Source organism: Prionailurus bengalensis, chromosome D2 (assembly GCF_016509475.1).
Source record: "Prionailurus bengalensis isolate Pbe53 chromosome D2, Fcat_Pben_1.1_paternal_pri, whole genome shotgun sequence".
In the NCBI taxonomy this organism is placed as follows: domain Eukaryota; kingdom Metazoa; phylum Chordata; class Mammalia; order Carnivora; family Felidae; genus Prionailurus; species Prionailurus bengalensis.
The window spans coordinates 86,372,788-86,386,737 of record NC_057351.1 but is presented as its reverse complement, the minus strand read 5'-3'; the positions used below and the strand labels follow the sequence as shown (position 1 = coordinate 86,386,737).

Genomic DNA, 13,950 nt, shown 5'->3' with positions numbered 1-13,950 from the left:
CAGGTCCCGGGCCCCGGACTGCGGGCTTTCTGGGGAGTCAGCCCAGCCAGAGGCAGTTGTAGGCAGGGCTCTGCGGGGGTCTCGGCGGCTGCACGGCCCCTGGGCGGTTTGAGGTGGGAGCTGCCCAGGCGCATCACGCGGGCGTCACGCAGATGTCACGTGGGTGTCACGCGGGCGCCACGCCACACGCCTTGCCCGTCTGGGGCTGGCAGGGAGGTGTGCCCGGTGCTGCTGTGCCTCATGAGGGTCCTGTCCCTGGAGGACGGGGGGATTCAGCACGCAGGCTGCTCAGTTGTGTCCGGCACCCCGAAGCCAGCAGTCACCGCTGCCTCCCCACCGTGGGGCAGCACTGCCACCAGACGCCCTCACGGTGACGGTGCAGGAGCCAGAGTGAGGGGCGGTGCGTGCCCTGTGCTCCGTTCCGGTTCTGCCGCATCGGGTACGTCATCGCCGCGTCCGCATTAAACGGCACAGCCTTGCGGTTTTGCTTGGCCTTATGAAAGTCATCACACGTGCTTAACAGTGTTTATAAATACAGTTTCAGTGGCCGTGTGGCATTTCGTTGAGCTCACTTGCCCGGTGTCCATAAGGTTGCTGGATGCTCAGGTTGGTTGAAAGTCTGTGATAAGCAGTTTGCTCAACTGGTAAACATCTTCTGAAAAAAACCCACAGAACACCTTCGTGTCTTAGGATGTGTTCCCAGGTGAGGGACCGTGGGCTTCACCCAAAAGGGCTGCATCCCGCGGGTTTGGCCCGCGACCCTGATGCTCACTGACACTTCCGGTCAGGTCCAGGCCACCTGCCTTTGGGTGGGCCCCCCGACAGTCTCCCCGCTCCTCGAGTTCCCCCAGCTCCGGCTACTTGAACACCTGGAGCCCAAAGGCTGCGGGGACCCTCAGGAGTGACTTGGGCTTTCTGTCCTCAAGAGGTCCCTCGATGACTTGAGTGGGGAACGTGGCCCCCGGCCTGTGATTTTGTGCCTTAGCCCCGTTTGCTGTTGGAGACCTTTGTCCGTGGCTCTGATGGACGCCCCTTGGCCACTCGGGCTCGCACGAGTCTGTGCTGCTTCTGTGGTTCTGCTGTCCCTGCACCCCCACCCTCTGCCCAACGTGTGAATGCCGCCAACATCGCGAATGGACTTCGCAGCTCCGTGCTGGGTGGGATTAGCACTTGAGAGCCATGCAGGGGCCCCACCATTGTAGGAGGGTCCCTGTTGCTCTGGGGATGGTGGCTCAGGGTGACGAGGACAGCAGCTCTCACGCCTGGGGCCTTCCCAGGTGCAGGGCTCTGGCCCAGGGGTCTCCCCACTTCGTCCCCAGCGGCCCTCCAAGCCAGCTGCTGCTCCGAGCCCCAGGAAGGGGCAGTGGGTCACCGCTGGTGGTGGGGGTGGGGTTCCTGGGCCCCAGCGCCGTGCTCCTGGCTGGGTCCTGCCTGCTTTCCAAAGGCACCTTGCACAGGAATTTGCCCCACCAAAGACATCCAGTCGTTCCCGAGTCACGTCTGCCGTGGCCAGCGTGGGAGGTGGGGTGGTGGCGTCCACCTGAAGTGCCCTCTGCCCCCAGGTGTGCATCGTGCAGAAGCGGGACACGGAGAAGATGTACGCCATGAAGTACATGAACAAGCAGCACTGCATCGAGCGGGACGAGGTGCGCAACGTGTTCCGGGAGCTGGAGATCCTGCAGGAGATCGAGCACGTCTTCCTGGTGAACCTGTGGTGCGTGAGCTCGCCTCGCGGGCACAGAGCCCAGGCTGGACCCGCTGCCACCCTCCCCTGCCCCCGGCACCCCTCCCCGCTGCTCCCCCCTCTCCTGCCTCTGGGATGCCCTGATGCCCACGGCCCACCCCCCACGCGCTCACCTTCAGGTTCCCCAGGGCCAGCGCCGTCCAGGTGTGCACGACGCACGTGTTGATGCAGGTTTCCCACCCGCGGGAAGCCCAGGCTTTCCCCGGAAGGAGGCCTGTGGCCCCTGGAGTTTCTGGCGCTAAAGCCAGTGGGGGAGAGTTTTGGGGGCCTGAGTTCCTCCCTAGAATGGTCGCCAAGACCAGCCCCTGAGGGGAGGCAGACACAGGCTGCAGTGAGATCACCCTCCTCTCTCCTCCGTGAGCGTGGGGCTGCACGAGAGTCCTCCCCGCCGGGGTCCTCCCCGAATCCTCCCTGACAGCCTCCCGTCCTGGGGTCTGTGCTCCCCGATGGGCTCACAGACCCGGTGGCGTTCCCGGGGGCCCTCGGTGGGCACAGGTGCTGCGGCAGCTGGGGAGGCGTGTGAGAGACGAGGCCTAGCCCCGCCCCCACTGGGAGCCGAGGGTCCGTTAGCCCAACATGGAGGGAGAGGCCGCCCGAGCGGCATCGGGGACGGAGGCGGGGACGGTGCACCGTTGAAAGTGACCTGGTGCTAGCTCCTGCAGGACGCACTCAGAGCCGCAGGTCCCCCTTCGCTTATTTACCTGGGCCGCAGCAGGTGGGAGGGTACCGCGCCGTGGACAGCAGCCCACAGCCAGCTCTCCCCGTCGGAACCGGAACCGTGGTCCCGCCCCGGGGTGGGGAGACCGGGCAGGAGGAAGGAGCTGGCTGTGCGTGGGGGGTGTGGCCTTCCCCACGTGGTTGTGGGAAGAGGGTGAGGTGCTGAGCAGGGCCCAGGGCGGTGGAGCCCGGCTGCCCGGGCCTCCTCCAGCCCCTCACCCCTGCACGCGGCCCCGGGCCTCCCTCACTGTGGCCCGATGTCCCTACGAATGTCTAGTGTCCAGGCAAGCAGAGGGGCCGGCGGGGCCACACGGTGTCACCGTGTGCTCAGTGGCGGTCTTCTCGGCATCCTGAGGCAGTGGTTCTAAAGCTAGGGGCGTCCAAGCACCCCTCAAACCCACCCACTCTGTGCCGGCCAGGGAGGGCCTCACCGGGCCGGGCCTGCTTGCAGCCTCTCAGGAAGGGGCTGCCGTGTGTGGCTGACCCTCAACCGTGACACCGGCCCTGGGGCTTGCCGAGATAGAAGACCCAGGACTTCCCACCTGGGGGGCCTCCGCTTCCCTCCACACCCTCTGGGGCTCTCTCTGGGAGGCCACGTGCCTAGCGGCCAGGAGCACGGGCTCCTGCATCAAACTCCTCCTGCTGCGGCAGACGACATCCCGTCTGTGGAGCAGGGGTGGCAGTGGTCCCCAGTGCAGAATTAGCGACGCACGTACATGGACAAAGTGGTCCACGTAGGACGACTGAGGGACGTGGCCCGTCAGCATGATGTTTTCCTCCCCTGCTCCTGCGGCCACCACCCCAGCCCCACGGGCGGGCCTGCCAGGGATGCCTCCCGCCACCAGGGTGGGGCCGCCGCAGCCTCAGCTCCCGGCGTGGGAGGCCGCCTCCTCTTGTCCAGTGCTCCCCAGGACTCCTGGCCTGTCCCGGAGCCTGGCCTTCCGAGTCCCTTTGCCCTCTGGTCCCATATCCCCTCCCCAGGCCACCTGCCCCTGAGATGAGGACAGGGTGGCTTCCGGTGGGCAGCGAGAGGAACATCACGTGAAAAAAATCAATTCTTTGTAACTTTCTTCTTTTTTTTAAGCTTATTTATTGAGAGAGAGAGAGAGAGAGAGAGAGAGAGAGAGAGACAGAGACCACGAGCAGGGGAGGGGCAGAGAGAGAGAGAGGCGGAGGGAAAGAGAGAGGACCCAAACAGGCTTTTTGCACTGTTAGCATGAAGCCTGATGGGGGCTCGAACTCACGAACTGTGAGATCATGACCTGGGCCAAAAAAAGCTGGACGCTTACCGACTGAGCCCCCAGGCGCCCCGTGACTTTATTTTGGAAAGAGCCAGTTGCTCAACAGTAAGACTGCCCTCTGAGAGCTCACAAAAGAAATTACAAAATGGAAGGAGTCCTTAAATGTTGTCTTGTGACTACCGTTATCTCCGTCATCACCGCTGTCCTCCTCGTCACCGTCCCCACCCCCACCGCCCCCACCACCGCGGTTGTTAGAAGCGGCCCCTTGCCCAGCACTGCCTGAGCACTTCGCCTTGAGGTCTCCGTTCCTTAACGGTCCTCCGAAGCAGATGCTTTTATCCCCTCTTGGGAGAAGAGGGCCAGCAGGGAAACGGCCAGAGACGATGTACCCTTCTCTCCGCCGGTCACTCCCATGTCTCTGCCCCCAGCTGGGCTTCTCCCATCAGGACAGGCCCCTCCATCTTCCCCAAGGGTCCCGGTTCAGAGCGGCTCCCGAGCAGGAGCCGGGTCAGCACCCCGGGAGGGACCCTGCTCCCGGAGAGTGCCCGTGGGAGGTGGGGGCTCGTCGGGTGTGGCGTCTGTGGCTTCCGTCTGCGGGCGGAACTGCGGAGCCGGCCCCCCCGCCGTGCGCGTGCGCCAGGTCCTCCCCCGGTGCCCGCAGGTACTCCTTCCAGGACGAGGAGGACATGTTCATGGTGGTGGACCTGCTCCTGGGCGGGGACCTGCGCTACCACCTGCAGCAGAACGTCCAGTTCTCCGAGGACACGGTGAGGCTGTACATCTGCGAGATGGCGCTGGCCCTCGACTACCTGCGCGGTCAGCACATCATCCACAGGTGTGTGCCTACCTGACGGCCTCCCGGGCAGGCTCCTGCCTGCTCTGGCCACCCCCCGCCCCCAGGCGGGGCACCTGGGCCAGCCAGCGCCTGGCTCCGAGGCCGCGCACCTGATGTCCACCTCGGGGTGGGTCCGAGGCGAGCGGCCCCGGCTCGGCCGGGATCAGGGCGGCCCTCACCCGGGCCGTTCAGCTGCCGGGTCCCCACCACCCCTAGCAGGAGTCCGTTTGCTCAGTGCCGTGTCCCTGGGGAATCGGGCTGATTGTAACATTAGCTGAAAGCAGATGAAGTTAGGAAGACAGAGCTGCATCCGCAGAACGAAACGAGGAGGCCCACGTGGTACATTACGAAGCCAAGTAGACGGGGTCTCTGTGTGTCTGCCTGGGGGTTCTGCTATCTGGTCACAGTTCGGGCAGCGAACATTTACCCAGCAGGGTGAGGCCTGAGGCCAGTTGGTGCAAGGCAGAGGCCCAAGTCGTCGATTCTGTGCAGCCCCGGGACTCCGAGGAGAGGCCAGCCCGGGGGGCTGGGGAAGGGCCAGCCACGAAGGGGGGTGCTGGGAGAGGAGCCAGCCTGGGGCGCTGGGGACGGGGTTCTGCTGTCCTCTGGGGGTTCTGGCACCCTTGTGTCCAGTACGTTCCTGCTGTCTTCCTGGCCTCACCCAGGTGGGAGGGGCACTTCACCAGAAACCAGAACGGCTCCTTTCACCTGGCTCGGTCAGAATTGCCAGGCGGCATCTTCCCAAGGCCCACTTGGGTCTCTGGGGCCTCTGCCTTGAGTGGGGAGGGGCCGTGAGGGAACCGCCAGCCCTGCCAGGGACTGCAAGGCACGAACAGGGCTCCTGGACCATCTCCCCACTTCCTGCTCCCGCAACAGGGACGTCAAGCCCGACAACATCCTGCTGGACGAGCAAGGTGAGCCCGGGCTGCGGGAGGCTGGCCGTGGGGGTGCGCGCCCCGCCCACAGGATGCCCCTCCAGCCCTCGGGACACCGGCCGTGTCTTCTCTCCTCGCAGGGCACGCACACCTGACCGACTTCAACATCGCCACCATCATAAAGGACGGGGAGAGGGCCACCGCCCTGGCGGGGACCAAGCCATACATGGGTGAGCCGCGGCCACCGGCCTCGCACCCGCCCGGCCAGCCTGCTGTAGTGCGGGACAGGCTCGGACAGACGCTAGGTGACGATGTGAGAGCTAGGACACACTCCTGGGTCGGCCCACCGCCCACACCAGGTGGGGGAGGGTCCCCCGGGCGGTCAGCCGGGGAGGGGACCCGCGGTTCCGGGATGCTCAGTGGCCTCTCCCTCCCTGGAAAGCTCCGGAGATCTTCCAGTCCTTCGTCAGCGGTGGCAGCGGCTACTCCTTCGAGGTGGACTGGTGGTCGGTGGGGGTGCTGGCCTACGAGCTGCTACGTGGATGGGTACGGAGCTCCTGGGGCCGGGGGCTGGCCCTCGACCTGAGCTGGCTGTGTCCCACTGAGGTGGGGGGGCCTGAGTGCCTGGGAAGAAATGAGGCCGTCCCTGCAGGTGCTCGGGGACAGTCACCCGTTCCGTGGACGCACGCTTCCAGTGCGGTGTCTATGGAGAGTGGTGCCTGACCCAGCGCAGGAGGGAAGCCACCATGGGCTCTGGAGGGGGGGGGGGGGGGGGAGGGGCGCTGTAGGGCCAGGCAGAGGAGAGAACTGTCAGTGGGGTGCATCCTTGGGACCTTCCTGTGGGGTCCCCCTGCTCTCACCCTCTAGCCCTGGGAGGCTGGGGCCCTCCCGATCCCTCCTGGGGGGCCTCCGAGGCCCTGCACCCTCAGCCATGCTGCAGGACCCCAGCCTGGAGGAAGGTGGCCCCTCCTGGCCTGCAGGGCCGATCCGCCCAGGCCGGGGCATCCATGGGGGTGATGTGCTTCCTGCCCGGCCAGAGGGGTGGCCTGTCCTGGCCAGTTTCCCGGCCTGGACACAGGCACGGCCCAGACCCGGCATCTTCCTGGGAGCGGAGGCCGCGCTATGTGTGTGCTGGGGGTGGGGCGCTGCCTCGGGGGCCTCTGGGTGGCGGGCCCCTGCCGCAGCACTGCCTCCCCCGCCCCAGAGGCCCTACGACGTCCACTCCAGCAATGCCGTGGAGTCCCTGGTGCAGCTGTTCAGCACGGTGAGCGTCCAGTACGTCCCCACCTGGTCCAAGGAGATGGTGGCCCTGCTGCGGAAGGTGAGTCCCCACCCCCTACCCCCACCCCGCGCTGAGGAAGCACCGGCTTCCTGCGTGTGCACGTCCGTGTCGCTCCCGCCGGGCTCTCTGTCGTCTTGCAGTAGCTGGGCCAGTCCGAGCACTGGCTGTGAGCCGAATGCCATGTGCCCGTCACCAACTAAATCCCACGACCCGGCTTCACCCCATTTCACAGATGCCCAAACTGAGGCGCGGGCCCCCCTGTCACACGTGTCGGGGGGAGGGTGCGTGCAGGCTCTGGCCTCCTCTACCCCGACCTTCTGCCAGACATGGGTGGCCACTGCCTGCTGCCAGCAGTCGGGCTCACCCCCCGGGAGCACACGAAAAAGACCCCAGACCCCCCTTGCACCCCCCACTGGCTGAATAGGTGGCTGCAGCAGCCAGGGGACCTCAGTCTGGCAGGGACCCAGGCCAGGTGCTGCTATCACAGTGCCTCGGTCCGGTGTCCAGGCCTGGGCCGGGGCTGCCCCTCAGCCGGCCCCACCGCTTTCCACTCAGAGAGTCGCACGCGGGCGCCTCCGGGGTCGGGACCGACCATGCAAGAGCTTGCAGGACACATAAGGCCCAGCCGGCCTCCGTCTCCTGGCCCACAGGGCCCTCCCTGCATGTCCCCCCTGCTGCTGGAGACCTTTGCCCCTGGAATGACAGATGGGCAGCTAGCGGCCTCTCCCAGTTCCCGAGAGGCTCTTAACCCAGCCTCCACCCCACACGGCTCTGCCCACCCCTGCCCAGGTAGCTCCCACGGTGGACCTGGGCCCCAGAGACCCAAGCAGGGAGTGAGGGCCATCCGTGCACCAAGCCTCACGCCTCAGGGAAGCCTGGGGTAGGGTTTGCTGCCTTCTCTCTGAGACAGGGACAGGGACAGCGTGTGAGGGGACACCCAGCCGCACTGACCCGACCGCACACGGCACCCCGAGGCTCCCAGGGGCTGTGTCCACTTAGTTCCGGTCTTGGGGCCCTTACTGCCGTTCACCAGGCCGAGGCTGCCACCTGCTGGTGACTCTTAGTCAAAGGTCCCCGTGGACCCCACACGCCCTCCACTGGCCTTGGGCTCCAGGGGCTTGGCCAGATTGTCCCCTCGGCCACATGACTGCACTGATCTGGAGTCAGTGCCCCCTTTCCTTGCCTGACCCTTGAGATCCTTTCAGTGGGGTGCCCTGGCCTGGAGCAGGTGGCCAGCTGTGGGCGCCAGGGCTGTGCTGGGCGTGGGCGCCATCTGACGAGGGTCGTGTTCCAGCTCCTCACTGTGGACCCCAAGCACCGAGCCTCCAGCCTACAGGACATGCAGGCGGCCCCATCGCTGGCCGGCGTGCTGTGGCAGGACCTCAGCGAGAAGAAGGTGGCACCAGGCTTCGTGCCCAACGTAAGCCTGCGGGCGGTGGGCGGGGCCCCAGGTGGGCAGGGGCCGACGGGGGTGGTGGGGCTCAGCTCTCATCCCCCCCCACAGAAAGGCCGCCTGCACTGCGACCCCACCTTTGAGCTGGAGGAGATGATCCTGGAGTCCAGGCCTCTGCACAAGAAGAAAAAGCGTCTGGCCAAGAACAGGTCCCGGGACAGCAGCAGAGACAGCTCTCAGTCTGTGAGTGGGGGGCCTGGTGTGGGGTCCCCCCCTCCCTCCGGGGCACCACCTTGAAACCCACCCCCCAGCCGAGCCCCTGGCTTCCTCTCCTAAGCAGGTAGAAATGCCTCGAGATCCTGCTCCCGGTGGAAGGGCTCCCGGGCCCGCATCTCTCCCACCTCTGCCCCCAGGGGCACGTGCATGTGTCTTCTCTTATAGGGACACCCATCACCCACGGGTTAGGACCCACCCTAACCCCGATGACCCTCTCTTTATGTGACTCTGTGTCACGTTCCAAGGAGCTGGGAGTTAGGACATCACTCTGGGGGGACACAGCGAAACCCACAGATACCCCTCGCCTGCCCCAGGTCACAGAGCTTCTCCCGGGAGGGTGGGGGCGCTCCTGGGGAGCTCGCGTGTGAGCACGGGATCAACCCTGCACCTGTCCCCGAGGGACAGCTGGTGCTCACAGAAGCAGCTGGGGTATAGGTGCAGATGGCAGCAGTCACAGCTGTGGCCCTCCTGCCCCTGGACCGGTCTGAGCCGGCAGAAGACCCCAGCCCTGGTGCCACCTCCTCGGGCCTGCTCCCGGGCACAGGGGTCAGGCGGGGGCTGGGCGTCGTCAGCCACGTTCAGCACACTGCGCGGTCCGGGCTGGGGGGTACCCTGGGAGCCTGGACTCTAGACTGCTGGTGGCGGCCCCTGGTGTTCAGAGGTGGGACTGCAGGTGTGGCCCCGCACGTTTCCCTCTGGGGCTGTTCTGGTGTGACCGTGGGAGCGCGGACAGACTCTGAGCCGCTCACGCGAAAGCACCGGAACCACACTCCTTATCTTTTTATGATTGCTAAGAGCCGTTCACCTGTCCTGAGACACTCGTTAGAGACACGAGCTGCAAATAGTTTCTTCTGTTCGGTGGCTTTCTCTTTCCTCGTCGGGTGGGGTCGTTTGCGACATGTTGATGAAGTACGGTGTCTCCACTCCTGCTCTCTTATTTTGTGCGTCTGGCGTCTTACCGAAGATTTCCTTCTGCGCTTTCTTCTTCGCATTCTATCACTTTACCTCTCGCATTTAGGTCTGGGGCCCGTTTTGAGTTAACTTTTATGGGTAGCGTCAGGGCCACGGTCACTCCCGCACGTGGATATCCACTCATTCATGCGCTGAAGACGCTGCTGTTTTCCCGTTGAACTGCTCGGCATGGCTTTCAAAGACTAATCAACCCAAAATAAGCGTTTCCTGGAAGTACAGTCGTCCACCTTGGGTGCGTGCACGCTGGCCCCAGCCCCTCCCCTGTGGGCACTGGAAGGGTGGCCCTGTCACGTCGGTGGCTGCGTGCCGCACACAGAGCCGTGCACGGTCCACGCTGGTAGCATGCCGCCTCGGGCTCCGCAGCTGTGCCTGGAGCTGCCCTGGGCCACATGTGCCACGGTCCCCATCGTCTGCCCCGAGCCAGGTGCCAGGTCTCCACAGTGAGCGGGAGGGTAACGGGGAGTGGCGTCCTTGTGCCCCGGGGGCTCGAAGGCAAAGGTACAGACTTACAGTCGAGACGGTGGCACTTGTCACTGCCATTCCATTCTGGTGCGGACTTGTTTATGTAGATCTAGGCTGCTTTGTGGGGGGGGGGGTGCAGTTTCAGGAGCCTCTTGGCCTCGTGCATGGTACAGCCGTTACCCCACAGATCCAGGACCAGCCACGAGGGCTGTACCGGGAGCCAATGAGTGGATTTTGGTTATGCACTCAGGGCGGGGGTGGGGGGTGTTGGGGGCCAGCCACTGGGCGGGGTGGGGACACTTGCTCTCGCCCAGCTGCAAGGTGGGCGTGGCCCAGCGCTAGCTCAGACCCTGTATCCAACAGACGTCCAAAGGTACACCCGGGAAATGGTGTGAATTTCCATCAAGGTGGCTGGTGACAGCTTTCTCTCGTACCCTTGATCTTACTGTGCATGTGTGCGTGTGTGTGTGTGGGGGGTGTGTGTGGGTGCGTGTGTGCGAGCATGTGTGCACATGTATGCATGTGTGAGCATTGCGCACGTGTGCATGTGTGAAAGTGCACACGTGTGTGCATGTACGTGTGCACAGGGGTGCACGTGTGTGAGCATGCTTGTGCGTGAAGGTGTGCGCACGTGTGCAAGCGTGGGTGCACTGCGTGAGCGCGTGTAAATACGTGTGTGCGTGTGCACAGAGATGTATGTGCATGTGCGATGTGTGCGCCTGTGCACGTGTGTGAAAATGTGCGCACATATGCGTCTGTGTGCATGGGTGCACGTGTGTGTGTGTGTGTGTGTGTGAGCATGGGCTGGCTGTCCGTGTCCCTGGCCCTAGGAGCGCTGGGACCCATTGGACACCGCTAGACCCGGACGCAGGGGGACCTGCTTCCCGCTGCACGGTGCGGCCGATTACAGGGCTCACTCCCACTTGGCTGGGTCCGGATAAGTTGGGTCCAGGCTCGTGCTGTTCTGGCGCACCATCATCACCGTGGCCGCTGGGGGACTCAGTTCTAGAGCAGCGTCTCCTGCAGAGCCCAGGCGGTGCCAAGCTGCTCCATGGTGCCCTGCCCCCTCACCAGCTCAGTCGTTAGCGCCTCGCTGAAAGGAACGTTCTCTGGGCCCCCCAGAAGAGCATGGTTGTCTGAGGGCGATCAGTTCTTCGATGTTGAGTCTGTCCGCCCTTTCTGGCTGCCCACCTCTCTTGAGACAGCACTCGTCCCGGGCTGTTCTGGAATCTGCAGCGGGCCATCATTCCTTCCAAGTTTCCAGGAGCTGCCCGGCAGCATGTTAGACCCCCTGCAGGGTTCTTGCCCGGGGGGGTTAGCTCCCGGCCATGGGAGGACGCCCCACACCCACACTGTCCCTCCTGCGTATGCCCCACACCCGTCAGTCCTCCGGGCACCCACCCAGCCTCTGCTCCTGCACCAGGCGGTGCCCTTCTGACCTTAGCGGGTCTCACACAGGCCCTGCTGCTGGGGGCAGATGGAGGCAGATGGGTTGGAGGGGCGGGGAGGTGCTGCTGTCCTCCGGCGGGGAGGGCCCTCTCGTGGCTGGAAGGGGCCATCATGGCCACGTGTGTGCACTCAGGCCCTCCCAGGTTTCAGAGGCCAGCTCTGTCTCCGAGGACCTTGGCTTTGATGCAGGGAGGGGAGGGAGCCCGGCCAGGTATGGTTTTCGGCCCAAGTTTTGTCCTGCAGACCTTGCCTTCATGGTAGCATCTGCCCTGAGGCAGTGGCTGGGCTTCCAAACTGGGCACCCTTTGGTCACTGGCTGAGGGTCGCCCCGGAGACGCAAACTCCCAGATGTTCTGGCTGCCTGAGGGCAGAGTTTCTCCAACAGCCCGGGTCAGGTCTCCACAGAAAGCCACAGGTGCAGGCCACAGCAGGGGAAGAGACAGGCTGGGAGGGACGCTCGGGCACCCATCTGAGGGGAGGGAGTCTAACAGCATCCATTACATTCACTGGTATGTCTTTCTAACAGGAGAATGACTACCTTCAGGACTGCCTTGATGCGATCCAGCAAGACTTTGTGATTTTTAACAGAGAAAAGTGAGTGTGTGCGCTGGGGGGCGGGCAGCAGGGCGCCAAGAAGAGGCGGAGGCTCTCTGGGCCACACAGGTCCTGAGCCCCGGCAGCCATAGGGCATCAGGGGACCCGGGAAGCAGGTCCCCACCCTCCCAGGGAGGGAGAGTGGGAGGCCCCTGCTCAGGCTTGTGTGGGAGGGAGGGGAGCTTGGGAACTTGCACTTCTAAACTGAGGTCTAACAGCCAGCCTCTCCTGAGGAGAGACTCCACGGACTTCCCAGCCGGAGGTGACGGCTGGGCAGTCCTGCAGTCACATGGACTGATACCCCTCCCTCGTGCACGCCACAAACTTTCCTGAACGTCAGGGACCATGGGACAGAAAGGGCACAGCTGGTTAGCAGGAAGCTATGACAGGCCTCAGACAGCTAAGACACCTGCTGCAGTGGAGGGAGGAAGCCCAGCGCTGCGGGCCCAGGAGAGGGGCGGTAAGGTGCAGCACGGAGGGCTTCCTGGAGGAGGCAGCTCTGCACTCCGGTGACCAGGACGATGTGTGGGCACTGGTTTAGGGCACTGGCTGCCATCCTGGAGGCCGGAGGCCTGGATAAGGACACTCAGGCAAGCTCTTGACAAGCTTTGTTCCAAAACTGCTGACCCACAGGACATGCCCTTAAACTAGGTGTCCTTCTCAGCTCTGGCTCCCCAGCCCCACTGTTGCAGTCTGAGGCCTCAGTGGTCAGGCAGGGTGCTGCTGGGCTGGGCTGACCTCTGGCCCACCCCACACCCATTCTCTGCCCCCTGCGGTGCCTGGAGGGGCACTTCTTCCGGCGAGTCCCTGGGGGACCCATTCTGCAAGTCCTGGGCCAAGGCCAGGGTTGGGGGTGGCCAGAAGCGTCCTGCGGCTGCCGGAGAGGCTGCAGAAAGCCCCTCCTTGTGTTTCCCCCCCACAGGCTGAAGAAGAGCCAGGACCCCGCGAGCGAGCCGCCGCCCGCCCCCGGGGCCGGAGAGGCTGCGGAGGACCGCGAGGGGACGCGCCCTGCCCTGTCCATGTGCGGCCCCATCTGCCCCTCCCGCCTCACCGAGAGTTAGCTCCCGCTGCTTTGCAGACTCAGGTCTGCCAGGAGGACAAGACAGGGTGGCGGGCAGAGGCCCAGCGTGGACATTCCCCGCCGAGCAGCCCGGCCCCTCCCAGCACAGACCCCGGGCCTGGTGGCCCCGCTGCTCCCTGGCCTTGTTTGCACGGGGACGGGCTGACTGCCGAGCCTGCTGGAGGGCTCTCCGTGGCCCATGGCAACCGCCGGGAGTGGGGGACACGCGCCGGTGGCTCCGTTACCTGCAATGGTGGCAGGAGGCCTGCGGCCTCCGCTGGTGCCCCCCCGTCCCCACCCCTCCGGCCCACCACTGGCAAGTAACAGAGGCTCCAGTGCCACCAGCCTCGGCTGTACATAAGCCCTCGGCACCGGCCCCGGCGTCGGCTGCCGGACGTCCGTGCACTGGCTCCCCGGGGCGCACGGAGTCTCGTGCGGAAAGGTGAGGAGTGTTTTTATAGACACACTGTTCTGGCGACTTCTGCTGTGTTTCTGTACAGTTGTCACCTCTGAGCATCACGACCTAAGAGCTGCTCGGTGTCCAGTGTCGTGCGTGTTGTAAGCCGGCAGGGGTTGTACAAAGCTGGGGGGGGGCAGAGGCGGAGCCTGCTGGCGGGAACGGGGCGGGACAGAGGCGGAGTCGGCCAGTGGAGGCACGGAAGAGGCGGGGCCCGTCGATGAGGGCGGAGCCTGCCGATGGGGTGGGGCAGGGGCGGAGCCTGGCGGTGGGGCGGGGCGGGGCAGGGGCGGAGTCTGCCGACAGGGACGGTGGCGAAGCCTGCCAGTGGGGTGGGGGCAGCGGAGAACCAGAACCAGAACCAGAGCCGCAGGCTGCGTGAGAAAGAGCTGGCTGAGTTGGGCAGAGGGAGCTCCCCGAGTTGGGCTCGCCAAGGGCCAGGGGAGTTCATGTCAGAGACAACCCCGTGTGCCCAAGCAGGGGACACAGGAGTCACTACCGGGAAGCCAGGGTCCAGAGGTGGGCAGCTGCAGGACACCTGTGGGTGGTGCCAGCCCCCAGAGAAAGTTCTAGGTGGAGACCTGGTGGTGCCA

General features: G+C 64.9%; 1 protein-coding gene across 2 annotated transcripts in view; it reads left to right on the top strand.

The window, feature by feature from the left end:
* STK32C (serine/threonine kinase 32C) overlaps positions 1 to 13,433 on the top strand; it is a 93,841-nt gene extending 80,408 nt beyond the window's left edge. For both annotated transcript variants that reach the window (XM_043597936.1, XM_043597935.1), the window contains exons 3-12: positions 1,563 to 1,714; positions 4,364 to 4,537; positions 5,414 to 5,451; positions 5,553 to 5,642; positions 5,855 to 5,958; positions 6,617 to 6,733; positions 7,989 to 8,114; positions 8,199 to 8,330; positions 11,773 to 11,840; positions 12,763 to 13,433. In XM_043597936.1, coding sequence (XP_043453871.1) covers positions 1,596 to 1,714; positions 4,364 to 4,537; positions 5,414 to 5,451; positions 5,553 to 5,642; positions 5,855 to 5,958; positions 6,617 to 6,733; positions 7,989 to 8,114; positions 8,199 to 8,330; positions 11,773 to 11,840; positions 12,763 to 12,901 — 1,107 coding nt within the window. In that variant the 5' untranslated portion in view covers positions 1,563 to 1,595 and the 3' untranslated portion in view covers positions 12,902 to 13,433. The remainder of the gene's footprint in view (positions 1 to 1,562; positions 1,715 to 4,363; positions 4,538 to 5,413; positions 5,452 to 5,552; positions 5,643 to 5,854; positions 5,959 to 6,616; positions 6,734 to 7,988; positions 8,115 to 8,198; positions 8,331 to 11,772; positions 11,841 to 12,762) is intronic.
* The last annotated feature ends 517 nt before the right edge of the window (positions 13,434 to 13,950 follow it).